Source organism: Thunnus maccoyii, chromosome 20 (genome assembly GCF_910596095.1).
Source record: "Thunnus maccoyii chromosome 20, fThuMac1.1, whole genome shotgun sequence".
Taxonomy (NCBI): Eukaryota; Metazoa; Chordata; class Actinopteri; order Scombriformes; family Scombridae; genus Thunnus; species Thunnus maccoyii.
Window position 1 is genome coordinate 6781186 of NC_056552.1, and position 25436 is coordinate 6806621.

At 39.4% G+C, this 25436-nt stretch overlaps 3 protein-coding genes across 5 annotated transcripts; all 3 read right to left on the bottom strand.

The window, feature by feature from the left end:
* Positions 1-1188: 1188 nt before the first annotated feature.
* Positions 1189-3789, bottom strand: arl4d (ADP-ribosylation factor-like 4D). The gene is made up of 2 exons (XM_042397578.1): positions 3658-3789; positions 1189-2637 (listed from the first exon to the last, which is right to left on the bottom strand). The coding sequence occupies exon 2, from the start codon at positions 2510-2512 to the stop codon at positions 1907-1909; it is 606 nt and encodes a 201-aa protein (XP_042253512.1). The 5' UTR covers positions 2513-2637; positions 3658-3789; the 3' UTR covers positions 1189-1906.
* A 1293-nt stretch (positions 3790-5082) lies between these two features.
* Positions 5083-13129, bottom strand: tmem106a (transmembrane protein 106A). Of its 2 annotated transcripts, none has more exons than XM_042396837.1 (8): positions 13040-13129; positions 9729-9917; positions 9321-9384; positions 8870-9023; positions 7556-7696; positions 7422-7465; positions 7231-7284; positions 5083-5697 (listed from the first exon to the last, which is right to left on the bottom strand). In XM_042396837.1, the coding sequence occupies exons 2-8, from the start codon at positions 9895-9897 to the stop codon at positions 5589-5591; spliced, it is 735 nt and encodes a 244-aa protein (XP_042252771.1). In that variant the 5' UTR covers positions 9898-9917; positions 13040-13129; the 3' UTR covers positions 5083-5588. The 2 variants fall into 2 exon arrangements, with proteins under 2 accessions (XP_042252771.1, XP_042252770.1); XM_042396836.1 differs by lacking the exon at positions 13040-13129 and adding an exon at positions 11760-11952.
* Positions 13130-13206: 77 nt separating this feature from the next.
* On the bottom strand, positions 13207-25435 carry nbr1a (NBR1 autophagy cargo receptor a). 2 transcript variants are annotated; one of them, XM_042396833.1, is made up of 22 exons: positions 25235-25435; positions 24811-24873; positions 24679-24697; positions 23835-23857; positions 23167-23349; positions 22735-22806; positions 22365-22597; positions 21996-22115; positions 21429-21728; positions 20929-21088; positions 20292-20540; positions 19724-19849; positions 19541-19616; positions 19255-19368; positions 18919-19098; positions 18581-18742; positions 18202-18359; positions 17613-18034; positions 17187-17272; positions 16674-16761; positions 16267-16366; positions 13207-14941 (listed from the first exon to the last, which is right to left on the bottom strand). In XM_042396833.1, the coding sequence occupies exons 1-22, from the start codon at positions 25334-25336 to the stop codon at positions 14753-14755; spliced, it is 3225 nt and encodes a 1074-aa protein (XP_042252767.1). In that variant the 5' UTR covers positions 25337-25435; the 3' UTR covers positions 13207-14752. The 2 variants fall into 2 exon arrangements, with proteins under 2 accessions (XP_042252767.1, XP_042252768.1); XM_042396834.1 differs by lacking the exon at positions 21429-21728 and having other exon boundaries at positions 25235-25434.
* Position 25436: the final 1 nt, after the last annotated feature.

The window sequence follows — 25436 nt, forward strand, 5'->3', positions numbered from 1 at the left end:
AGCAGGAGCGTTAACACACTTACACACACTTACACACACTCAAACACTGACAGTATGCAGGTCAACAATGTATGACCCATAGATTAGACCTTGTATCCCTTGCATAATATCATATATGAGTGGCAACTTAAGGGATTTATGGAAATGCATGTGGATTAAAAGCTTTTATCGAGAAACGGTTACAGAACCTCCACAAATAGGTTTCGACTGGTCGTGAAATAATTTAGTTGTAATAATAAATTGGTGCATGAAACATCAGACATCAGTTGTTCTGATAACCTTCAAAGTAGTAACTGTGAATGCAAAATCAGCCACTGCCTTTGTCCTATATACAGAAAAGTGTGCATGGAATATTCTGAAACATCAGTATAGTGAAATAAGAATAAGAAATAAAAGTCATTGCCATCACCTTTTCTTCTTTCACATATTCTCATCTCTTGAATGTATGAAAATGAGTTTTGCATCCACCGTTACAGTCAGCAGGAGGCCTGAAAATCGTGTCGGGTTTGTTTGCATTTGAAACACCAGGGATCCTTCACTATTATTCTAGCTGCATATACACCTGCAGTGATATTACTTCTTGAAAAACAGTAATTTCAGGACACAATGATAATCTACGGTCACAGAACACATTATAAGAAGAGTCATTAACTGTCCATTGATTTCAATAAAGTGCTCTCAACACGAAGCTGCCCCCTGCAAATTTCACACAAAGCTGTCTCCTCATTTCTTTTTCGGGGTTGGAGCAACAGTGTAAATACAGTAAAGCAGAGCATCGACTGTGCGACGGTGATGGCCGCAGGTGGTTCAATCCCGCGTGATCACACAACAGGACTGAACCAGCTCACCTCTGAACCATCTCACCACTAATTGATGCAATTACAGCAGTCAGCAGCTGGCAGACTTGAAGGTGGGAATCAAAGTAAATGGATTGTTTTGCTTTGTTTGGGGGGTGCAGGCAGAGGAGAGGACCCCCACCATCCTTCTGACAGCCTCGTTTGCTGATTGGACTATGAATAGGGGGGAAAGGTGACAACTCAGAGCTTCAAAATTTGTATGGAGGTCATCTTAAAATCAAATAAATATCTGAAGTAAAGCTTTTTAAAGCCCAAACCAGACTTGCAAATACCATAAAAAGCAATATTTCCAAACCTGAAGTACAAAGATAGCAATGACAGTTCAGTACAGTGCTTTGATTTATTAAGTCTTCAGTGTTACAAAAATGTACAATTCGTATAAACACTATTGTTAAAGGAACTGAAACTTAACCTCTGTGGCCATGAAGGGAATGCACTTTGGATTATTGTTCAATGGCAATGAAATTAAATATCATCTGGCGCTTTCACACTTCCATTATATATCATTTACAAGAACAGAAATCTTCATCTCCAGCACAAACACAAAAATGTGGAGTAAATATCTTGGGGAAGTATCCATACATTGTGGAACAAAAACACCTATTTAGTGGGGCAGAATCTGTGCAAGCCAGTGAAGGAATATAATGACATTTTTCAGTTTAATTTCATATTTTTCTTCACCATATACCTGCTGCATGAATGTAAATGAGTTCATATATTAGTCCTAAAGTTACCAGGCAAATGCCTTGTTAGAAATCTTCTTTAAAACAAGTGTAGAAAAGCACTTAGGGAAGACTAACGCTATCAAGGTTTCCTTTCAATCTATAGCTTAAGCTTTCAAAGGGCAGCTGCACGATTGTAGAACAAAGTATATGTCAATACTGCTTCAATTATTATGACCAAATCCATTCCTCCTGACCCTAAGGCCATGTGTAATTGTTATTTTGTTGGCACAAATCGCTCTCCCATTAAAAGGGACCATTAAGCCTGGAAGTGTCTCAACAGTGGATAAATCTCCTCAGGTAATATCCACAGTGTGAGCTGAGGGTTCATCTCTTTCTGTTTCTGTTGTGTTTCACCATCTTCTTCCTCTTGAGGATCATCTCATAAAGTTTCTCCAGGCCTGGCTGGACTCCCTGACCGTCCACAGCGCTGCAGCTCTGCACGTGATGCAGTGTGTACATGCTCAGTTCGTGTACGGAAAGCAGCTTCTCCACCTCGCTGACAGACAAGGCCGAATCCAGGTCCTGTTTGTTGGCCAGGATCAGCACCGGGACACCCTGGTTCTCTGAGGTGCGGGTGATCTTATGGAGCTCGACTTTGGCTTCCTCCATACGCTCTAACTCAGTGGAGTCCACCACAAACACCATCCCGTCCGTTCTGCGGGTGTAAGATTTCCACAGCGGGCGCAGCTTCTCCTGCCCACCAACATCCCAAACCTGGAAGGTTATGGACCGAGAAGCCCCCACAGCCACCTTAATCTTCTCTGTGTTGAAGCCCTTGGTGGGGATCGTCTTCACAAACTCCTTCAGTTTGAGCCTGTAGAGCAGAGAGGTTTTGCCAGCTGAGTCGAGCCCGATAACCACCACGTGCAGAGACTGGAAGTTTGGCAGGAACGGCGTGTTTGGAGCGATATCAGTCAGCTGGTTCCCCATGATTCCCAGCCAGCAATTCACACCTACTTAGATGAGGTGACAAATTCCTGATTTAATCCTTTTTTCAGTTGATTGGCATTTGCTCCCTGTCCTCAGAGGCAGATGGGATCAGATGGTCTGGAGACCTTATCAAAACACACACACAGAGAGGGTTAACGTTTAATAAGAAGACAATGAGTGCTTAAAGGAATGTGTATTTGCAATCCAAGTGTTATTTCACAGTGTCACCTGACAAATACAGAGGAGACATTGGCAACAGATAGTGATGATTAACACTGGAAGCACATTTTAAAGTGCTTGATGCAATTTCATCCTGTCAGAATGGTAGTTCCTGTGTTCACAGCTGAGATTTATCACATTACTGTCCCACAAAACAGGCTTGTATTCATTTCATCCGTGGTTGCATCCTTCTAATTCAGTCACTTCTCATTCTCATTTGATTAAATAAAACCATAAACGTCTGGGGGAATTCAGTGTCACATTACAGAGCCACAAACAACAGGTTAATTGGGTGGCTGAGGTTATCTAGATTCTTATTTGCCACGGCTAATCCTCTTAAGACTGCTAAACCTGAAAGGCTTTTCTTAGGGCAGATTGATTTCAGTGCAGTGGATGGATATGTATTCACTGGTACACTCTGCCAACTGTCTATGAGGATTGCTGCAGCAGCACTAATCCGGTTGTTGTTGACATCCTGATACTCATTAAACAGCAAAGAAACAGCTGCCTTTGGACTGAATACAGCCCCAGGAAGACATTATCTACTTATGACCTCAAAAATATTATAGTATAGTATAATTCAACGATTGTAGTTTCAAGAGGCATAATGCACAGTCATGTTTCCGAATAGTTTTAATTATTTGATTTTATTTGAAATAGCTCCAGTGGGAATAGTCTGCCTTAGTTTGCTTTCTCTCCTGCATGCAGCCATCCATATCCATCTATTGCATGTTTTTTTTTACTGTGATGTTTCAATAATGCAAACAAATATGCAAATAAATTAGAAACTTCACCAAACGGCATTAACTTTTAAGGGATCAACTAACAGAGAAAACAACGGTGTTTATATAAATAAAAAAAATACATGCAATGCACATACTATAAAAAATAAGAAACGTCCTCCTCCGTGTATATTTAAAACGTACCTTCTATATGCGCGCCGGAAGCATCATCCAAAAGCAATAAACACATCCATGGTTGACTTGTCAACACATGATGTTTGTCCCGGCGGTAAGGTCCGCACCTCTCCTCCTCCAGCAGCACTGAGGAACTCCAGAGAGAGGCACAGCACCCTAAAGCCCTGGTGACGTCACAGCCACCTGGACCTGCATCTCCACGCCCCCTGCTGGTACAAAGATGAACTGCATGGTCTCTACAGCTGGAGTGAGATTAAAGAATATCTATTACTGAGTAATTGATGCATTCTGATGATAGATTTGTCTATTTTAATTCTGATATTTGAATGAAATGTCTTGAATATATTGCCCTTAGTGGATTAATTTGATTTTGAGAGTAAGAAAAAAAGATTTTCCAATGCAAAAATATTGCTTTTCATATTTTTATATATTTACCTTTCATATGTACTTTCTTGCTTGGCAGACAATCATGCAATTTTCCACAGTTAACACCACTTCTGCATTTAACAGTATGTAGCTCGTCTGCATTGTCGGTCTAACAAGGCATTGGCGCCACCTTGCGTCTATTCTCAAGAATTTTAGGAGCAAACTTTAAGGGTAAAGTTGCTGTATAGCCTTCTCTAGATGGTTTTTGTTTTACTCCACCTTGACATTATTTTCACTCTGAGCTGAGCTGCTGAGGTGAGGTACCACAATATAAAAATAATCCATTACAAATGAATGTTCTGCATTCAAAATGACAAAAGTACAGAAGCACTGTAGTATTGGAGTAAAAAGAGTAAAATTACTCAAGTGGAGTGGAAGAATAAAGTAGCATAAAATAAAAATACTCAAATAAAAAAATAAAGATAAGTAGCGAGCACAAAATCATTCTTAAAGGACACGTTCACAGTTTTTCAAATCTGTCTTAAAACAATAGTCACATGACTAAATGAACATTGAAACAGTTGATTGAAGTGATGAGAGACAAAACGCACAGTCCTCATTCTGTGCAAAAATACATTCATAAGTTTATCTGAAGCTAATGTGAAGCTTCAGCGGTTCAAATTAGTCAAATAAAGAGGATATCCTCCAAAGTTATTGTCTTTTTTGTACCAAAAGGACTCAGTTTGGCAGATATCCATTTGATTTGACTGCTATGAACGGGAGGAATGATTACAGCGAGCTGTTTCAATGTTCATTGGGGCACCTGACTATTGTTTTAAGACAGACTAGAACAATTGTCAACCCGCCCTTTAAGTACAGTACTTGAGTAAATGTACTTAGTTACATTCCTTCACTTTTTAACCACACTTAATGAAGTACCTGCTTTTAATTTGTGTGTAAATGTGTTGAACATACAAATCCTTTTTCACAGCTGCAGCAGTAGAAGTTTAAAGGGTGAGTTCACCCAAATTAAAACAAAACAAAAAGAAATGAATTGCCATCCGTAAGTGAACCTTAAATGTTTAATAAAGTGCAAATTACAAAAGACAAGATCATCAGAGATCAACATCCTGTTTACACAATATCAGGCATCCTGACAAAAAATAAGCTGTTTCCAAAAAATACTGTGAAATTAGTCCCTTTTTAATGAAATATACATGTCCTAAAATGTAAATACACAGTTCTCATACTTAGCATTTTAGGAATTGTGCTTGTTTCAAACAATTCTGAGACCACTTTGCTTACAATACAGATTTACAGGCAGATCAAATAAGAGCAGAAAGCATCCACACTAAGATGTATATTTAAAGTGTCTTAGAAGCGTCTGTATTGTTTTTAATTATAACAATGTAGTGATTGATTATACGGTATGCTAAAACCACATACAGAATAAGATAAAATGCATTTCCACAGTAGTTATCATTCACAGCCCATACAAAAGAGATGAGGGCGCTGTGCTGCCAGAATATTCATTATTTCACAATCCCACTTTGATGTTTTTCATTTAGATTTCATCATCTCACAGGATGTGGGATCGTTGAATTGGTGCCACAGTCAATATACTCAAAGGTGTCCAGAGACAGCTGCTCCGTGTGAGAGAGATACGAGATATTCATTGTCATTCTGTGGGGGGGAAAAGATAACAGTGTGAAGACAGCTGGTGACAGAATCTGCTTTGTCGTGTTTTCGTAATGTTTTAAAGCTGCAGTAATCAATATTTTTTTTATATCATATGATTCTCTCATAGTGACAATCCTGCAGAGAATTATCACCCTGCTCTGCACTTCCTCTCAGCTCTTTTAGACTCTTTGTTTGGCTTCACTCTTGTCAACCTTGTTTTCAGCTGCAGCTGACAGCTGTTTTCAGCAAAATAAAAAAAAAAAGCTCTGGTAAACCTGCTGTACGCTACCTGCCCAGGACTAAACAGCAGACACATAAACTTCGAGACTAACCGGTGAGGAAAGTGGTGCATTTAGCAGCTACAGAGGTAACAAACTTGTTGTAAACCACTTGGTAATCTCTGGTTTTGATAAGTGCTATAAAGTTTAGTTAAGTTTAGTTTAGTTTAGTTTAGTTTAGTTTAGTTTAGTTTAGTTTAGTTTAGTTTAGTTTAGTTTAGTTTAGTTTAGTTTAGTTTCTGGCTCATCCCACATGGGATTTCAAGACACTGCTATTTACAAAAACATGCGTCTTCCAGTGATATATATTACAAATCATGTGGAAAAAGAATAGAAAAGGAAAAAAACAAAAGTACAAAAGGCTCCAAATGAAGTGTTCAGAGAAAAGATCTGTTACATATGTACAGTTTATCCCAATAAAGGGCTTTTTTTCCTCCAAGTAACTGATTAATTTATATATTTCATACATGAACAGCCATCATATTCATTGCTACTATGCTTGCAAAACACACAACTCCAAACTAACGCTACTGTTGCTCTGTGTCTGCTGGATGTGTAAATAATTAACATGTTGCTAAAATGTTAAGCATGTTCCAAAAGGGACCAAACAATTACTTAAATGCAACTTTAATTATTTTTTATCACAACAGTAAAAGTCCAGTGTTGGAGCAAAGTAAAGTGTGTGTTTTTCTATCCCTGACAACAGGAGATACAGTGTCAGTCCAGGTGGTGGTCTGGTGGTGGTGGTGCAGTGTCTAACTTCAAACAGGGAAACAAAAATAGTCTGTGGCTAATATGGTTTGCAACTGAAAACAGGAAACTTTATATTGTGGCTGGTTTGCAGTGCACAGACACGTGTGACACAGCAACACATGCACAGAAACCGTCATCTCAGTCATTGACACACATGTAAATGAATAAGTTTGGCTAACAGAAGCTGACAAGAGGCATCGTGACTAAATACTGAAAAATAAAAAGTTTGTTTTTGTGGTTTAAATTCAATTTATTTCACCGGATTCTAAAAGCAGAGTTAAAATCTTACGTGTCTGTGTTATCGTGTCGTTTTGTGCTATCTAAAAAGAACATTTCTGATTTAAAGATTTGACTTAAGATCATTTTTAAGACAACCTGTTTTGCGGTTGTGGTTTATAACCCTAAACTGCACAAAGTGATGCCTTTAACACTGAGTTTTTTTTTTTTAGATATGCAAACGTGGCTGCATCTTCTGTTGGTTTTCAGATTTGCGATTGACACTTACTGCAGCTCCAGAAATAACGTGTGAATCTTGATAGAGGTTGACTTGCAGTAAGAGCTGAAAGAGATAAAGCAGATGATGTGTGCACGTATGAACAATAATGGTGAACATGGTGTATTATATCACTTTCATACAATATCTCTGATGGAAACTGTGATGTGCTGACAACAAATTAAGGATCATTTCAAACTTACTTTAATCCTTTATCTGTAATAGGCAGGTCGATTTTAATGGTGTACTGCAAAAGTTCAAGACGGGGAAGAAATTAATCACTTGACAATTATATCAACAATATATTTTTATATGAATCATCTTGTGTGAAACTCACCGATTTCTGTGAGCGTGGTTGGAGGGCGGTCATATTCGATATCTTGGTCTTACCCACAACTATCTCAGAGACCAGACCTTGAACGTTAAAATCAACAATCTGGACCGGGACGAAGTTCTCGTTGGTGATGTTGAGGAGATTCTAAAGGATGAAACAACACGGCCGGTCAGGTGCAACGAACACACCTTTCTATCATTAAAAAAAAAAAGTCTCAGGGAACTTTGTCATTTACATAACTACTGTGGCTGTCATGTGAATGCAATTCAGACGGCTCCTCTGCCAGATGAAATAAAAAGATCAGTAAGTTCAGGGACAGAGCTGGAAGATTTAGAACACAGCTGTAGTGCAAATACTGTATATACATACACTAGTTTACAAATCACTGACCTAATTTCATTGCTACTCTGCTTGTAGAATAGAAACTTAGTCAGCTAGTAGTGACACAGACGGAACTGAAAATGTGCCTCAACATTTATGCTTCAACTTATTTTCTACTCTTCTATCACTATGTGAAACATAAATATGTCACTGCTTTTGTATGATATTGTGCTACAGTACACAGATAAACTTGAACTTGAACTTTGACTGATTCATTTCTATACTACACTTAAGCTTCCTTTATTAAATTGGGGACATCTTATTACAGCACTGTAACTGCAATTAAGCTGTATTTCTTGTCTATTATGTTTTGTCTACTTGTATTTTTATTTTATTTCATTTTATTCTATGTTAATATATTTTATTTTCCTTGTCTTTGTCATTTTGTTTTTAAATGTTATGCTAATGCATTTATTTGCCTTATGTAAGCATGTAGAATTGCCTCTTTGCTTGAAAGCTATACAAACGCACTTCCCTTGCCTGTATGAATACACTGTATACAGTATATGCAGAATACTGTACACTTATTCTGCATTTTTTTATATATTAATTATTTTATTTGACATTAATTTTATCATTATAGTCACTAGATCTCAGGGTATCTCTTCTTTTTTTGAGAGATTTCTGGTCAAAACAACACAACAGAAAATCCAGCACAAAACACAATATAACAAGACAGTGTGGATTAAAAAAACGGCAAAAGGAGCATGTGCAATACATGCTGTGATTTACGAGGTATGCATGTGACTCCCGTAATTATAGACAGTAATTACTACATTCTGTATATTTGGTTACCATGGAGACATGTAATTTATTGTCAGATGGAAGTTAACACATGAATAAAATACTGTAGTGTGGTTTATTTGGTTAAGTCCTTATACCTGCTGAGGGAAGTGATACAACAAAGAGATGGCACAGATTTTATACATTACTTACCGTGACCTCCATTTCAACCGCATCTGGGGTGAAGTAGACCATGACTGACAGCACAGACACAGGCGTCAGGGTGACACTCCGGGGGAAGAGGAAGAAGAGGATCAGACAGCAAAGAAAGAGACACACAGCCATGGAGACGCACACGTAGAGCTTCCTGAAATGCAACACAAACGTGAAAAATCGTTTGTATACACTGACATGAAGCAACAACTATGAAGATATCCGTGTGCTTGTGAAAACATAAGCATACTCAGACTAATGCTGCGTTTTTTTTTTTTTATATTTCAGTTAATATCCAACTAAATTTAAACAGAGCAAATCCTTAAATTAACATAACTTTCTTGTCAATATTGTGCAACCTTACAGCAGATCACACACACATACTGTATATCTTTGAGTATCTTGAAAAGCACTCTATAAATAAATTGTTTTATTATTATAAATCCCTTACGTGCGTCTGGGTTTCAGCCTTATATCGTTACATGGTATTACAGCAACTAGCTGGTCTTGCTGACCTGCAAACACAAGGAAATAGAAAGAAATAGTCTTGTTTTTACCACAAAAAATGATGTAAAAGTGAGCCAAATGTGGCTTAACAGAATCAGTTGCACATACATATTGGTATATTTCTGTCTGACTTAGTTCCCCTATTGTTGAATGTTAAATGAAACTGTTATTTGTGGATGAGGAATGGTGTAACATGGTGTCAGGTTTTTTGACAGCTGGAGAACGCTGGATGATTAAATTTAAAGACTAAAAGGGACAAATCGGGAATATAATTCAGAGTTAAGGCATAGACGTTGCTTTAAAAAACAGTCAAAATAGTGAAAAAACACATTTTTCATGGCAGGAAACCAACCTCTTGGAATTCTCCCGGTGCCACGACAAGTGGGGCAGGTGTCTCCAGAGTGTCCGTTTCCATTCATGGCACCATATGAAGGGAAATGCTTCAGGGTTTTCGCCTTTTCCATCTCTTTTGTCAGATCAGGACCCTCTGTGGTTTTGACGTTGTGCCCTGGTGTAACCATGACTCTTTCTCAAGTCCAGTCTAAAGGAGAAGGAGAACAGAGACCAATAAAAGCTTGGAATCTCCTGCTAAAAGCTCAATAGTGCATCAATCGTTATCAATCAGCTCTTCAAAGTTCACATAACAGGCAAATTACAGTCTGTACACTTGAACGTCTCTTTCTTCTGTTCTTCTTGACAGGCTTTTGAGAGCTAACAGAGTCTTGTGTGGTGACCTATAATACCAACCCTTCTCACAAACCTTTAAATGACCAATAAAAGCTTCATTCTTGTGCTACATGAGTCTGAGCAGAGTCCGCGGGGAGTTTATGGTTCTATTGCAACTGTAAAACCCCGTAACACCGGTAGTGTCAGGGATTATTGTGTGATGACTGCTAAGTTTCACAAAGGAAGAAATGTATTAGTTACTTTGGATTTTCTCTAAATGCAAAAGTCATTCCCTGACATTTAGATTATCTAAGTAACAGAGAGTAAAAGGTCTATGAACTGAAATGTGTTGATACTTTTGAAATTAATGCCTGTTAACTTAGATATTCTAGATTTTGGCTTTTAAGTGTCAAAAATACAAGATTCCCATTTCCTGTTGGAGGAAATAGATACACACATTGTTTCTATCAACCGTCTCTTGTATGATGCAATTATTGGCAAATAGTGTTTAATGTTACAAAATTTCACTGGAGGTTGAGGTGATAGCAAAGCAGTGAATCATTCTGTTTTCATAACGGCCACCAAGGCACGAAACTTATGGAACTTGAGCCAAAACTGTTATAAAAACTGTTAACTAGTGCTACATTTTACAACAACCTAGTAATAAATACAGTGGAAGTAGTTTAATGTCTTGTTTAGTCAACTGCAGCAAGCTATAAATGACATAAAAACATTTAAATCTAATCTTGCATGTTAAAGTCAGGAATTTGAACTCAGCAGATGGATTTTGGATTTCTTCCATCTTTCCAAAGAAGAAACTAAACTGGTTTGTTTTGTTTGGTTATGCTGCAGCTCTGCAAGCACGCAGAGGGTCTACATAAAATAAAAAAGACTAACATCCCCAATGCAATGTACTTAATAGAAAGTTTGAGCATTAAAAACACTATGGACATATATACATATATATACATATATAAAGCTGACTTAGTTTCAGTTCCAGTTCCTAAAAATTCAGGATACAATGTTCAATTTAAGGTAAATAAGAAGTCAGACAGCTTAAGTTACTAGTTTAAAGTTTTCCCATACAAAACATCACAATATAAAATATAACACATTGTTATAGATTTAACTACCTAAAAGTATATTTAATCAAAAAATATATTTAGTTAAAATTAACTTCAACACAGCTGCTTACACATTACATCATCATAATCCATTAATATAATGACTCTAGGGCCATTTTTCCACATTATGGCTACCTTGACTTTTGATCTTTTAAATACATGTTGCTAAGACTTTTGTTTTTCAATGCTGGGTCTTAACATTAATTAAAGTTTTTTTTTCTATTTCCATGTTGCTACCTTTACTTAAAGGACCTGAATACTTCTTTGACTAACTACTAACTATTCCTAATATTAGGTTCTGCTGATGAGACTGCATTTTCATTTTCATTAAAAACACGGATTGTACCTTTAAATTTGTTTTAAACCTTCCTTTTTTAAACAGTGACACAAATGACTTCAAATACACACTTAGGTATTTTTAAGGTTTGTTAAGTTTACTAATCTTGTTTTCTGCTCTCATGTTGTGTCCAAAAATATAATACGGCCTACCACACATTTGCAAAACATGCAAGGGAGAAACCATGCGACACTCATTCAGCTGACAGCAGTGAAACCACATCAACAACAGGATATTTCCTCGTCTGTGAACTCACCTCACTGACTTCAGCTTTAACTCCAAATATCACCCAGTGTGAAGACTAAACTGCTGCACTGCTGTTGATTTCTTCTACTATAGTTTAAGTTTTTAGAAAAGCTTCATTAAGATCACCAACAGACTACTTCAAGTCTCTGTAAAAACAAAACTGAGTGGGAGGATCACTTCCTGCTTTTTCAAGTGACAAGTCAGTCAGGCTGCCTTACAGTGGCAGATCACATGAACTGCTTTTGATTCACTTTCCTTCCTTTACAGTACAGTATTGCAACACATGTTCAGTTCACAGTTAAACTATCTAAAATAAACAGTAATTAATACAAATGTAAGGATTACAAGTTATTAGGCTATTTTGACCTTGAAATCTTGTTTCAACTGGGAGTCCATGGGCGGATTAACTTGTTATGAGGCCCCAGAGGACAAAAAAAAAAAAATTCTGTTGGGCCCCTCTGTGCATTGTGTGTGTACTCTGCCATTTACAAGTTCCCATTAAGTACATTGGATACAGCAGACTATACATGTGGGTTAATTATTTGCCCAGACACATAAAAATGAGCCTGAAAAAGGACGGTGTCAGTCATTTCAGCAACTGTCCAGTAACAACATGTTTATATCCAAGTGCGAACGCCCTCCAGCAACCGTGAAATGATAACCCTGATCGGGAGTAAAGGAGGAAAATTGTGTGGTGTTATGATAGAACCACAAGTCCACTAAAACGGACGTTGTCTGGACGGTCGGATGGGTCAGCAAAACAGTGAACTTTAGCACAAGCTCATTTCCCATTTTCTTGTTTCTTTTAACAATGACCACAAAGTTTCCCGTGGTTATGTTGGAAATTTGTTTAATGCTTTCTGGCAGAGAGACACAGTAATTTATGTAACTCTCATATTATGTCTGTTAAATATAAAGCTACAGCCAACAGCCGGTTAGCTTAGCTTAGCACAAAGACTGGAAAGGGGGGAAACAGCTAACCTGGCTCAGTCAAATGATACCAGTGTTGCCAAGTATTTATTAGAATTTATAGCTAAACTAAACTTAACCAAACTCTGACTAGCTAAACTAAAATTATTCAGTACTCAAATCAAGACACTAGCTTAAGATTCTGTAATAACGCAGAACCTGTTGGTCGCTACAACGCTTTTAGCTTTACAAATTCCTCAAAATCTTTTGCAATTGATAAAATTGCATACAACCAACTGACACAAATTAAACCTGGGGTTATCCATTTCCCCGGTTAGTGACCCAGCCTCAAAGAACACGAAGGCTATTAAAATATGTTACCTCATTGTGTCAAAAATGCAGTATAATCAGTTCGCTGCAACCTCTGTACTTTTGACACCATCCAGTGAAACCAGTGCAGAATGTACAGTAGCTATATACAGTTCAGTGTGGCATAATAACCTACATTTAGACATTTTTCATTAACAGAGGGGCAAAGAGACAAGAGAGATGTGCAAATAGTTTATTGGCGGATTGACAGTAGAAGGGTTTTTAAATGTATACACTCTGTGGCAGAAGAATAATTTGACAAGCACAGTAGATATATTCAGAATTATTCTCTAGAGTATGATACTTTAAAACATGGACAATCATCAACATAAGAAAATAAGGTTCAAAAAAAAACCCAACCACACACACACACAAACACACAAAGGAGGAACAAGTCAAAAAAAGAAAACAGACGTACATTAACTTAAACCCGCACACACCACAAACAATGTCAAATCACCATATGTATGCATCAGTAAACTAATAATCATGTTTGATAAAAGGCAATGAAATGAAATTCAATATACTTGGTTCCACTAAGAGATTGAGGAATGTGTTGTTAGAGACATCTCAGTTTGGATTAGTGCTAAATGACAGTTGCTAAAGTTTCGGTTGGTGGTTGGATGAGGACACGTGAAAATGCAGGCAGAGGGTGTTAAAAGATGATGCGAAGCGGATTTTTATTTATTTTTTTAATTTTTTTTTTTTTTTCCCCACTGTGACTGTGCTAAGACCACGAGAACACGACTCATCTCTAAGCCTCTACCTGTCATGCAGGTGTCTCCTAAAAAGCAGTAGAAAACATCTGTGTCTGAACGGTGATCCGCTCCAGACGGTTTTTGTATACATTCCACATGTCAACGTCTAAAATAACAGTACTCTGATACAGAAAAAGATTGCATTGTTTAGGCAGATTTCACTACGATAAATCGAGAAAAAGTCTTACATATCTGTTTGTTGTTCCTACTACTGCACTGCTGACCCTTAACACCCAGAATACCCATGTAGCTTCAGTAAAATCACCTTAAATGACAGCCGGCTTTTCAGAACATTTTTATCTTTTTATGACATTCAACAATATTCATCTTCACTGTTCTACATGTGAGATATAATCTAGCCAAGCCCTGTCAAAAGACAAATTACTTTTCAGAGCCAGAGGAAGCAGCTACGACAGCCATACGAACACTAAGATGAAGAGCTGAAATTACACACTTTTGTCCAGTCAAAAGTACGGCTCCTTCTCCTTTTTGACCAACACATAAAGCTCTATTGCCCAGGTAAACAAGGCATGGCAAAGGTTAACCACAATCCATTATAATCTACAAGTGTTTATATGGTTAATCTAAATTAAAGGCAAAGGCAGGAGAAGCTGTACATAAATGCTTCTTTGTCTCTAAATCGACAGTGTCCGAGAATGAAAAATAAATGCTCCTCTATCATTTTTGTTCCATGTTTTTTTATATTTCAAGTGATATTGTTCTTCTATTAGCTTTACTCTTGGTCCAAATTAACAATCCAACCTTTGAAAAAATCAATTGCATTAATCATAAATAGGTTTTCTTTGACTCTACTTTTAATAACTCAAAATAAATCCTGACACTGGAAAGGCTGAGCGACACACAGGTCATAATCGAAATATATTCTCTTTACATTATGTTTAAAAAGGGTCAAATCAGTTACTTCCTTTTACAGCCTCACAGTAGCCCTCTCACAGCTTTCTTTCCCTCAGTGTTGAGTATCGACAGCTTTGTTCTGGCGATCCTCGGCCATCTGCACCAGCTCGTTGACGGTGTGCAGCAGGCTGTAGCCGTGCTTCCTCAGCAGCCGCTGGTTGAGCCGCTGGTCTCTGAAGCCCATCTCCAGCAGCATTGCCATCAGGGAAGGGTCCTGCCTGGTGGCTGGGTCGATGCCTCGCTGGAGAGGCGAGACAGGGCGGGTAAGATGAGAGGTGAGAGGAAAAGGGAAAAGGGAAGGGGAGATTATGTAGACAATACTGGTCTGCTGGGTTGATGCATCATCAGACAAAAGATGTAGCGCAAATTCAGTGGATTCCTGCCATCTGAAATTTAGTTTTAAACAAAAAAACAGTCCAAACAGAAGAAGGCTGGCTAATCGACGCAGTTTTACATATAAAATAATCAAATTTCAAACAGTATTTACGATCTGAAGTCAAATAAAATTCAAGCCTCAAACTTGGCAATCAAATGTGGAGATTAGGACTTGAACTTGTCAGGTGACACCCAACTTCTAATCAAATACATTAAAACAAACCATTTGGTTGATGGAGCTTTTTGGCAGAGTTACACAGCAACAAAGTTACCTTAATGATTAAATAAATAAAATGACTTCCTCCCTAGTTAACCACACAGGCTAGAGGCTACTGACAGAAATACCTACAAAATTTTCTTGTTTCTATATCAATGTTTCTCTCATTCTGGAGACCCTAAATTCATTTTTATCCTAATTAGATTACATGTTATGATTATCAGCACTGTTCTTTAAATAATTTTAAAGCTGAGTTGTAATTGTTATATATTAAAGCAATTTATAAAACAATTAACACATTTTTATGCATCAACGCTGCTGTAAATTCAGTCATTCTGCACTGTGTGATCTTTATTCCTCTATGGAAGAATGTCTGCAGTTTCTTCCCACTTTAATTTTCTCTGTCGCTGCCGCTGTCCCATGCTGTCAAAGTCACAGTCAGTCCCTGGATGCCGTTCTTCAAATATCACTGCAATTCTGTCATTTCATCAACCACTTGCAAACTTTACGCCACCACCACCGGTGTCTAGACTCTGGAGGATCTCCTGTCTTCATACGGGCCTACACTCAATGAAGACGCTTCACATCAATAGAGTTTAGTCTTTTTCTGTTACTAACCTCAATAAAGAAAAGTATCTGCCAAATCTGCAATGTGATGCACCAGTTCTTCCCATTTTAACCACATTTTTGGAGGGACGACACATTTTTGCATGTTTAGCTGTTATGCAAGTATCTTAAAATAATTGTGGTGTAGAGTACTGTCTCTTTACCCAACTCTTTGTCTCTTCCTGTGCATTTATCTGCACAGGAAGAGAAGAAACCACTTGTTTCTTTTAAGTACTTGTTCTTAGCAATAAAGAAAATGAAAAGTGAAAACGTACCTAAATGCTGCAGTTGTACTTTGATTTGTTTTAGCTGTACATGTCGGCTAGATTGTTTTAAAATGTAGATGTAACAGTTGCTGTGTGGTGTACCTGTATTGTACAGTTTGGTCCAGTGAAGAGAGCCTTATAAGCGGATGCTGCCACAGAAAGGGCCCCCTTGACAAATCCTTCGGTGATGCCTCCTTGGCCCCTGGTACGAAGACAAGGATGTGGTAACGCTGGGTTATGTAACAGTACTACAGGGAACAGCGTGTTCCAGTTACTCTTGTTTTCACAAAAGCAAAGAGATGAAGAAAACAAAAATACTTGTTTAAAGGTGCATCAGATTGCTTTAAGTGTCAGTGATTGTACAGACTGACTCTTCATTATAAGATATTAAATCAAGTTCTAACATGATAAGATGATGGATGTAGATAAACACAAAAGAGAAACTAAAGTGCAGGAATTTCTTCCACTAAAGTTAAGCAGATCAAGTTTTACTCTTTGTTGTATTGCACCTTGGCTGCAGCGCGTTGCTGGGTCTGGGGTTATATGTCTCAAAGGCACTGGATGCTGAGCCTGCAGATCTCGACAGACCAGATGATACTGCAGAAGAGATAAAAATAAGGAAATAACAACACACACACACACACACGCAACTCACATAATATTACAGGAGGAACCGAACCTTCTGCTGAAGCAACAAATCCTGAAAGCCTGTGCTTGTTTACTTCCTTTCTTCCCACAAAGGCAAAATGTGTTTCCTTTCTCGCCGACAACTAAGTAGTGAACTGGTAATTCAAGTCAACTACTTTAACAGAAGGTTGTAAGGCAACACTGAAGTTAAACAGTCCTGTTTTACATTTAAGAACATGTCATTGCACTGATGAACACCTATTAAACTCTGGTAAAGATGTTGATACAGCTTTAGCATGTGTGCCATGCTGGTCCTGAGCCATTTGTGCCAGTATGTACTATGATACCGCCATGTTCTGACTATAAAATCAAGTGACTCTGATAGTAAAACTCACCATTTAAGTGGACCCTTGGTTGGTGTGGCTCATAGGTTTCACAGACCGGAGGACTGGGGTCTTCAGCCAGGTACAGTGCCTCAGACCTGAAACATACAGTAGACAACTGAGATTTAAACCACGTAAGGCTGCAGAGCAGTTAAAATAAATACAGTCCTTTTGTCCAAGCTGTTCTCACAGGAGGAAGATCCTGATCTAACTCATTTCTTGCAGCAGGAAACAGAACAACTAGCTGATGCATGGGTAAACAAAATCTGGAATTTTCCAGTATTTTAGGGTTAAAATAAAAACATACAAACAAAAAAAGACACAAAATACACAAAGAAAAACGTTTTGCACTATAAAACATCTTCAATATCTATATATCTCTCTTTGGAGTTAGAGAAAAGGTTGTTTTAAGCATGCTAACAGAGAGCCCCGTCTGACCTGGGTGAGTAGAGGGTCGGCGGGGGCAGCATGGGGTCAGGCAGGACTGGTGGCGGCACCACTTCAGGAGTGAGAGTCACAGCGTCCAGGGTTTGGGAAGCACACAGCATCTGATTCACACTGCTGTGGATGGGAGGGACAGGTGGAGACCAAGTTTTTAATGAGGTATTCTCGGCAGCGACCACCTCCGTCTGCTCCCGCCTCTCTATCGGTGGTGCCGCCCCGCCCGGCTCGGTGTCGGAGTCTTCCTCTTCCTCCTGCTGTTCGTCTGGGTTTGCTGAGGTCACGGCGACATCAGTGTCAGGCTGCGACATGGCAGAGCTGTACATGGACTCCCCCAGAGGACGACTGGTGTCAAAGCAGTCTGGGAGGACAATGATGTAATCGTCGCAGGAGGAGACTGAGGAGGTCTGGCTGCTGACCTGAGACACAGGAGGAGAGGTTGATGACGTTTGTGGACTTTTTGTGCTTGTAACATGAATATAAAACACACAAAGCAGCAAAGACACTCATGAGTAAATAGGTTGGAAAACTGCAGACATGTCAAGAAACAGATAAGTGTTATTATAAAAAGATTAAACGTGTTTACCTCATCCCAGTCTTCTCCTTTGGTTCCACTCTCTTTCTCTTTTTGAGTATCCTTCACGTTTTGCATTTCATCCAAGACCACGACCTCTTCGTCCTCGTTATCATGATGTGAACTGGAACTGATGTGCAGGTTTTCAATCTCTGGTTCTGGCGGAGGAGCTTATAAGTGGGGAAAAAAACACCAGCGTGAGCATGTAAATATTGCAGGTGAGGCTCCATTAATGAATAATTAAAACAATTAAGCCATGGAGCTGTAATTACATCCAGTACCTTATTAGAGAAGGTAAATTAAGCAAGCTTTAATGTCTCTATATCAATGTTTCTATTGAAAATAAATGCCAAAATTATAAATAAACACAAAAAGGATGTGATTCTCTAACCTGGTTTTGTCTCCTGGCTGATCTGGTTGAGACCGGTGCTTGGAGGTGGAGCTAAACTCTCAACTCTGATGGCACAGATCTCCTCATTTCCTTCCTGCACCTTCTCCGTCTTCTCAGTCACCGCAGCTCTCTCCAGGCAAAAGCTGGGGCCCCGAGAAACAACTGGAAATGTTTTATGGAAGAAAAAACATGACTATCTCATTGTGCTACTACTCCGTTTCTGAGCAGAGGGCATTTTGATAATAGTATAGATAGTTAGTGCAGTGGAATGATAAGTCTCTTTAGCAGCACATGGTGATTTTAATGGTCGCCATCAGGGAGGCACAGCTGCTCCTCACCCTGTGTTTTGTGGCTGCTGTGCTGGGCTCTGCGCAGGGGTCTGTGGTCGGGAGCTTCCTCCAGGGTGAGGGAGCGGATGACCGTCTCACAGAGGAACTGGGCTCCACTGATCTCCTCCTCCCTCTCCTCCTCCAGGGCCACCGGCTCCAACAGCTCCCTCTGGTGCCTCAGCTTCACTCCTGACCAAAACACAACAAATTTAAACCCACATTATGTTTCACCTTAGCTTAATAGATTCTTTTGTTATCTGCTTTTCCAACAACAGCCTTTGTCATATTCATACCGTTAAACACACACACACACACAGAAACTTTCTAGTACTCAACCAGTCTTACCAAAAAGTTTTCTGACCCCTGTAACCTCTATGTCATCTTTTATCTGTGAAGTGATGGCCGGCTTCTCCAACACAGGGGCATCGTGGGGCAGAGGCGATATGCAGGGTGTCAAATCTAGAAAATAGGTAGATTTATAGTTTATATATTTAACATAGTCAAAATAAAGTTTATAAGTGTAGCTGTAATTCTTCATACAAAACTAATAACACCCTAAACCAGGAAGTAGCATCTCATCACTCATGTTAAATCAAGTGTCTCAGTGTTTAAAGCATCATATTTTGCTTACCGACAGGCGTGTTGTTAGGAACCTTCTCCAACTCTTGCACAATATTTATATCCAGCAACTCAAATGACAATAGATCCTAAAAAAAACAGAAGAGATGCAGAAAAATTAGCACATAAGCATGTCAACTATTTTTTTTGGCTCAGTTTAAAAACATGTAAACACCGGAGCTTTCTGAGCGTGCACCTGTGCAGTCAGCAGGTCGACTGAGGGAAAGTAGTAGTCTTCATGGCTGAGGTCCACTGACAATATAGTGCTGCTGTCCTTGGACCTTATCGCCCTCTCCTTTTCCACTGGCCTCAACTGCTCCTTCTGAAGCAAAACACAAGATTGTCATCGTTAATATCGTTGTTCATTCAAAGATGACCATTTATCTAATGTTTACGAAGGCTCCAACTTTAAATGATTAATACTGGAATTTCAAATATTTGAAAAATGTGCAGACACATTTTTAAGAGTATTATTTGTGATTTGTGTTTTTCTTTTCCATCATTATCCTGAAAACTTACAGACTTCAATAACAAAAAGTGAACCGGATAAGGTCTAAAAATTAGTCTTCTATTGCCGAATCATGCTGAACTTTTTTAATGTAAAATAATTTCGTGTTTTAGGAAAATCATTTGCATGATTCATATGCAGCAACAATTAAATGTAAGACTTAAGTATCTCAAATAATGTTACAATTTAGATGCACATGTCCACAGTTAATGTTCTCGCTGCAGCTGTGCAGCGTGTCATCGGATATCAGACTTGCCAGTCGTTTGCTCTGATGTTCGAGTGCGTTGCGGCTGTCGCCGGGGTCGACCACGATGCTGCACCAGACACGCGGGCCAAACTGACACCCGCAGTGCGCCAGCCGCCAGTGGGAGGTGTACGTCCCCTCCATCACGGGAGCGACAAAGGCCACACTGACCACGCCCACTTGTCCGGGCAGCAGCAAGGGGACTGGCACCTCCCTCTTCTCCTCTGACGCCAGGCCGAGGTTTCCCCACATGAACACTAGCTGGGTGCACGCACACACATACACAAAACACAAAATAGGAATACGCATGCGAAAAAGCACAAAGACGACAGCATGCAACCAAAGTCACACAACGGAAAAAAATACATGCGTTCAAGTGAGGCGCACACACACACACACACACACACACACACATTCAAACAGTGACACAGACTTAAGAACTTAAACCACAACATAGATTCAACTGAATTTAAATAATAAACATCTCACACAGAAAACACATTAGTTGTACTGTATTAGGCTGGGTAAGAAATCTTAGCTGGTGTTAGTGGATAAAAAGGAGGCAATGAGTTGAAAGGGGACTCAAAGTGGAAGTGAAGCAGGGGGCAAAGAGAGTGGAGCCTGTCCTCACGACGGGTGGGAGGGGTACCTTAGTCTCTGAGGTCCAGCTGATAGTGCCCGAGTTCCTCATCTTCCAGTATTTGATGAACTTGGTACCAGGCTCCAGACGGGTGCCGTCAGGCAGATTTTCATCCAGAAACAAGGCAGCCATAGTGGGCACCAAGGACGTGTGCGAGACCCCGGGACCCCTAGTTTCAAGTGTACAGAGCATTGTTGAAAATAGCCCTGGTTTCTTATAATACCCATCTCTTTTGTTCTCTACGAATCAAAAAAGCAGGACCCCAGATTTTTTTGCAGCTCAAAAGCATTTTTTCTTAGAAAATCTATGAAGCAGCAGCAGCAGTTTTCACATTGAGGTAGTTCCAACATTTTCCACCACCCCAGAGCAGCCAGCGATACACTCATACAGACTAGATAACAAAGATGGCATATTTTGATTTCTTTTCTTGGAAAAAAAAGACTTTTTTGCATCCATGCTGGGTTCGAGGTACCCAGCACTGTTGGACGCCCTTCCGAGGTGGCGCTTACTCTGGACTGGAGGCCTGGGGATCAGGGGCCGGGGCAGGGATGGGACCTTGGGCTGGGGTTGGACCTGAGGCTGTTTCAGAAGCAGCAGGGGGGGGCAGGGCTGGGACCTGGGTGGAGGCGGAGGCCATGTTAGTCAGGTTGGCTCTGCCTGAGGTAGAGGGCCCACTCCACTGCAGCCCCCTCTTCTCCAGTCTCAGTTTCTTCTTGATTTCCTTCACTTCGGCTCTTAGCTGCCTCCTTTCTGCTTTGAGGCGCTGTCGCTCGGCCTTGCGCACTGTCCTGTCTCCTCGCCTTGGGAACCTGGTTTGAAATGTTATCAGGAAGACCTATTTGTTGACTATCAAGAGTTTTTTTTTTTTCAAAAACAAAACACGCATAATTCATGAATTACAGTGCTCTAGCTGCTAGAACAATTTGCATTCCTGCTGTGCATCTATTTTTTATTTGCTTGTTCTATTTCCTCCAATAATTAAAAAAAAAGGCCAAGTGAAAGCAAAAAAAAAAATGCTAGCACTGTTGTATTGTTTCAAGATGCGGGACGATTAATCTTCAAGCTTTTAGGTTTACCTTAATTCTCCCGACATTCCATGCTCAGGGATGGACAGAGGTGTCTTGGTTCTCACGAGGTTGTGGCTGGGGTCATGGCTATGTCTGCACATCTCACACAGGATGCAGGACGGGCATACACTGGCGGAGAAAAGAGTCAACATAGACAGTTGAGAGAAAAAAAAAACATTAATTGGAATTCTTATAACACTGCTTATAGAACAAACTGGGAAAAAAGGATGTCATAGACAGGACTCATATACACGAAAGGTCTATAATGTAAATAAAACATTATGTGTATTTAGTTTGTATCTTACATAAGCTACTTATTTAGCTGCAGGATTTTCCTCAAAATACATCTTATTACATTAGAAAGTCTTCCAAGCCTACCTGCATTTGTAGGCCCCTTCAGAGGTGAGTTTGTTGCAGCTGCTGCAGTTTGGGGTGTAGCCAAGTGATCCATTTGAGGTGGAGGGACCTGGCCTGGGCCCTATGGGACCACCACTAGCCCCACTGGCCTCACTGACCTCACCGGGCCCATCAGGAGATTTGTGGGTACAGCACTGGCCAGAAAAGTCATTGCACATCCTTTCCACTACCTCTTTCACCACCTCATCTTTAAACTATGACATAAAAAAAGAGTTTTAGTTATATAAGTAGAAGCCGAATGCTACCTTATATTCAACGACACCAATATTAATCATGTATCAAACACAAAATGTTCAAGGTGATGTTATTGCTTTACATCAAATGTTCTTACCTTCTCCATGTATGATCTAAACCACATGGGAGGATCTTCTGGTTTGCTCCCTTTGCTGTCCTTTACAGTGACCTGTGTAAAAATACATCAGACTTGCATCAAACCTATGAAGATTTGTTATATGACACATTCCAGGTGACCTTGATTTAAATAATTAGGCACAAATAATTAAATAATTAGGCCTTGGCTCTTTTCTCTATGCGCATTCAGCAGTAGTGGCCTCTACAAAACTGTAAAGATTCCACCATTGCCAGATAAATGCATAGGAAAATGTTATCTGACCTTAAAATAAATTGATTTGGGGGCAATGACCACATTAAAATAATTTCAGAAATTATATCACAAGACCTTAAAAAACAGTTGCTGATACTGATGCCAGAAATATGTTCAAGAAAGTGGAAGAAGAGGAGGAGAATCTGTTTGGTTCCTTACAGCTTCTCGCTCGGGGGTGACCTGTGTGCCCTTGTCCACTGTCTTGACCCTGGATGGATAAGGAGGAGCGGGTCGGAGGTCTCCTTTCAGCTCCTTCACCTCTGTCTTCAGCGGGCCTCCACAAGCCTGGCCTTTCATCTTGTACACGTTCATGTGCAACTGGTTCCCCTGCTTCTCTGCGCTCTGTTTGAAAAAGTAAGCATTAAAAACACACACCAGGGGGACACCGACACAAACATATCCAAAATGCAAATAACACATGAGACATATTCAAGGAACAATGTACACACGTTACTACTCAGTGACTTCTGATAAAATAAACTGTCGAGTATTCAATCTATCAACACAGCGTAGTTGTGCTTGTGCATATTTATTCACAGATAATTTTCTATTTGTCTTCCTTGGTGCACTCAGTACAGCTACAAGTATGGTGTATGAGATCCTGTCATATTATGTCCTGTGCCTAGAAAGTGGAAGCCACATATGGAGAAGTACGTCATTTTCATTCATGCCTTCCTCTAGGTGGTGAGGGTTGATGTGAAGTTCAACGGCCACTACAATTTCCTATATTCTGCATTTTCTGCACTTATCCTTCTGTAATGACAATGTCTAATGTGTTGTTAAATTTCACCCTGACTTCAGCCAGAAACCCAGCAGTGCCTCAGTACCTTGATGGCTTCTTCATATTCATCTGAAATAGAAACAAATCAACAGTAAGTTGCTTGAACAATTGACAGGTAACAAGTAAAGGACAGGTTCACAATTTTTCAAGTCTGTCTTAAAACAAAAGTCAGCGGCCCATATGAACACTGAAAGAGGTTTTACTCGCTGTAATCATTCCTCTTGTTCATACTGGCTATTTAAAGATCCCCTTCAAATGTGCTTTCAGTGTATGTGATGGGGAGCAAAATCCACACACACATTTTGTGCAAAAATGCATTTATCTGATGCTTATATGAGGCTTCAGCAGCGTGAGTTAGTCATATCAAGTGGATATCTGCCACATACAGTCTTTTTAGCATAAAACTGTTTCCTTGGACAGTGTTTCCCTGTTGAGCTGTGGTGGAAGTATAGTAAAAAAAGAGGGACTTTGACACTAAAAAGACTGTAACATCGAATTATATTTCTTTCTTAATTTGACTCATCAAAGTTAATCTGAAGCTTCATATTAGTTTCAGACAAACTCTTAAATACATTTTTCCATTGAAGGAGGCTTATGGATTTTGTCCCCCATCACTTACATTGTAAGTGCACTATGAAGGGATCTTCGAATGGGCAGTATGAAGAGGAGGAATGATTATGGCAAGAAAAACCTATTTCAATGTTCATTTGGGGACCTGACTATTGATTTAAGACAGACTTGAAAAATTGCAAACCCATCCTTTAACATTTCCTGTATCATGTAGTTACATATAACCTTATATTAAATGTGTATCAGTGTAATCTATATTCTTCTTTAAATAATTTTCCTCATGAAACAATGATAAACAACTAAATAAACATGTATCTCACCTTGACTGTTTATGCAAATCTGAAATAAAGAGTGAAAAGGGTCCGAATGAATAACAAAATCATAATTCTTCAACCACTTAAAAAGGTCTACATCAAAAAAACAGTGCACAATATAAACACACACTCTCTTACCTCTTCATTATCCTCATCAAAGTACTTTACTTGAAAGTGGTTGATTCCGAATGATGCCTTAATCTGAAATATAATTTTAAAAATTTGAGATTAAATTCATAGCAAACATCATATTATAAAATTATAACTTTTTTTTTTCTTCTTACACGTGTAAACATCAATTATGTCACGTTGAGATGAACCTCTACAGCTACAGCTACTGTATTACAACGCCGTGTTAAGCGAACTGAGCAGACTTTCCGTGCGTATTTTAGTGACGTGCTGCCTGGCTTAAAAGAAAATATCTCGTTTGTGCACATTTTGTCGCAACAACATCGACTGTCCTTCAACTGGGTCCTATTGTTTACGTGTCTAGGCCATGTCTGGGCCTGCTTTTCACCAAACTGCGCCAGCATTTAGCCAACACGCTCTGCTAGCAGCTTACCCAAGCTTCCACCGAGTCCCACTCCAATTTGTCCAAATCCTGAGCCAGAAATCTCTTCACATTCCCCCGAAAATTGACTTTAATAGTAACAGGGAGCCCCATGTCCGCCGCTTAGGAGCATATAATGGCTATCATTTGCGGTGACACCGGCCTGTTTGATCCCTGTTGCCCTCGACTGTCTTTTCTTGTTTACATCGTCAGC

What these genes read in the sequence shown, in the direction of transcription:
- arl4d (XM_042397578.1), bottom strand. Translation starts at nt 2,512, where the DNA reads ATGGGGAACCAGCTGACTGATATCGCTCCAAACACGCCGTTCCTGCCA.
- tmem106a (XM_042396837.1), bottom strand. Translation starts at nt 9,897, where the DNA reads ATGGTTACACCAGGGCACAACGTCAAAACCACAGAGGGTCCTGATCTG. An exon ending in CACCGGGAGAATTCCAAGAG is followed by an intron (nt 9,385 to 9,728) that starts GTTGGTTTCCTG and finishes TTGTGTTTGCAG; the next exon opens with GTCAGCAAGACCAGCTAGTT. An exon ending in AACCACGCTCACAGAAATCG is followed by an intron (nt 7,466 to 7,555) that starts GTGAGTTTCACA and finishes GAACTTTTGCAG; the next exon opens with TACACCATTAAAATCGACCT.
- nbr1a (XM_042396833.1), bottom strand. Translation starts at nt 25,336, where the DNA reads ATGGGGCTCCCTGTTACTATTAAAGTCAATTTTCGGGGGAATGTGAAG. An exon ending in CAGCCAGGAGACAAAACCAG is followed by an intron (nt 18,360 to 18,580) that starts GTTAGAGAATCA and finishes CCCACTTATAAG; the next exon opens with CTCCTCCGCCAGAACCAGAG. An exon ending in AAGGAGAAGACTGGGATGAG is followed by an intron (nt 18,035 to 18,201) that starts GTAAACACGTTT and finishes CCTGTGTCTCAG; the next exon opens with GTCAGCAGCCAGACCTCCTC.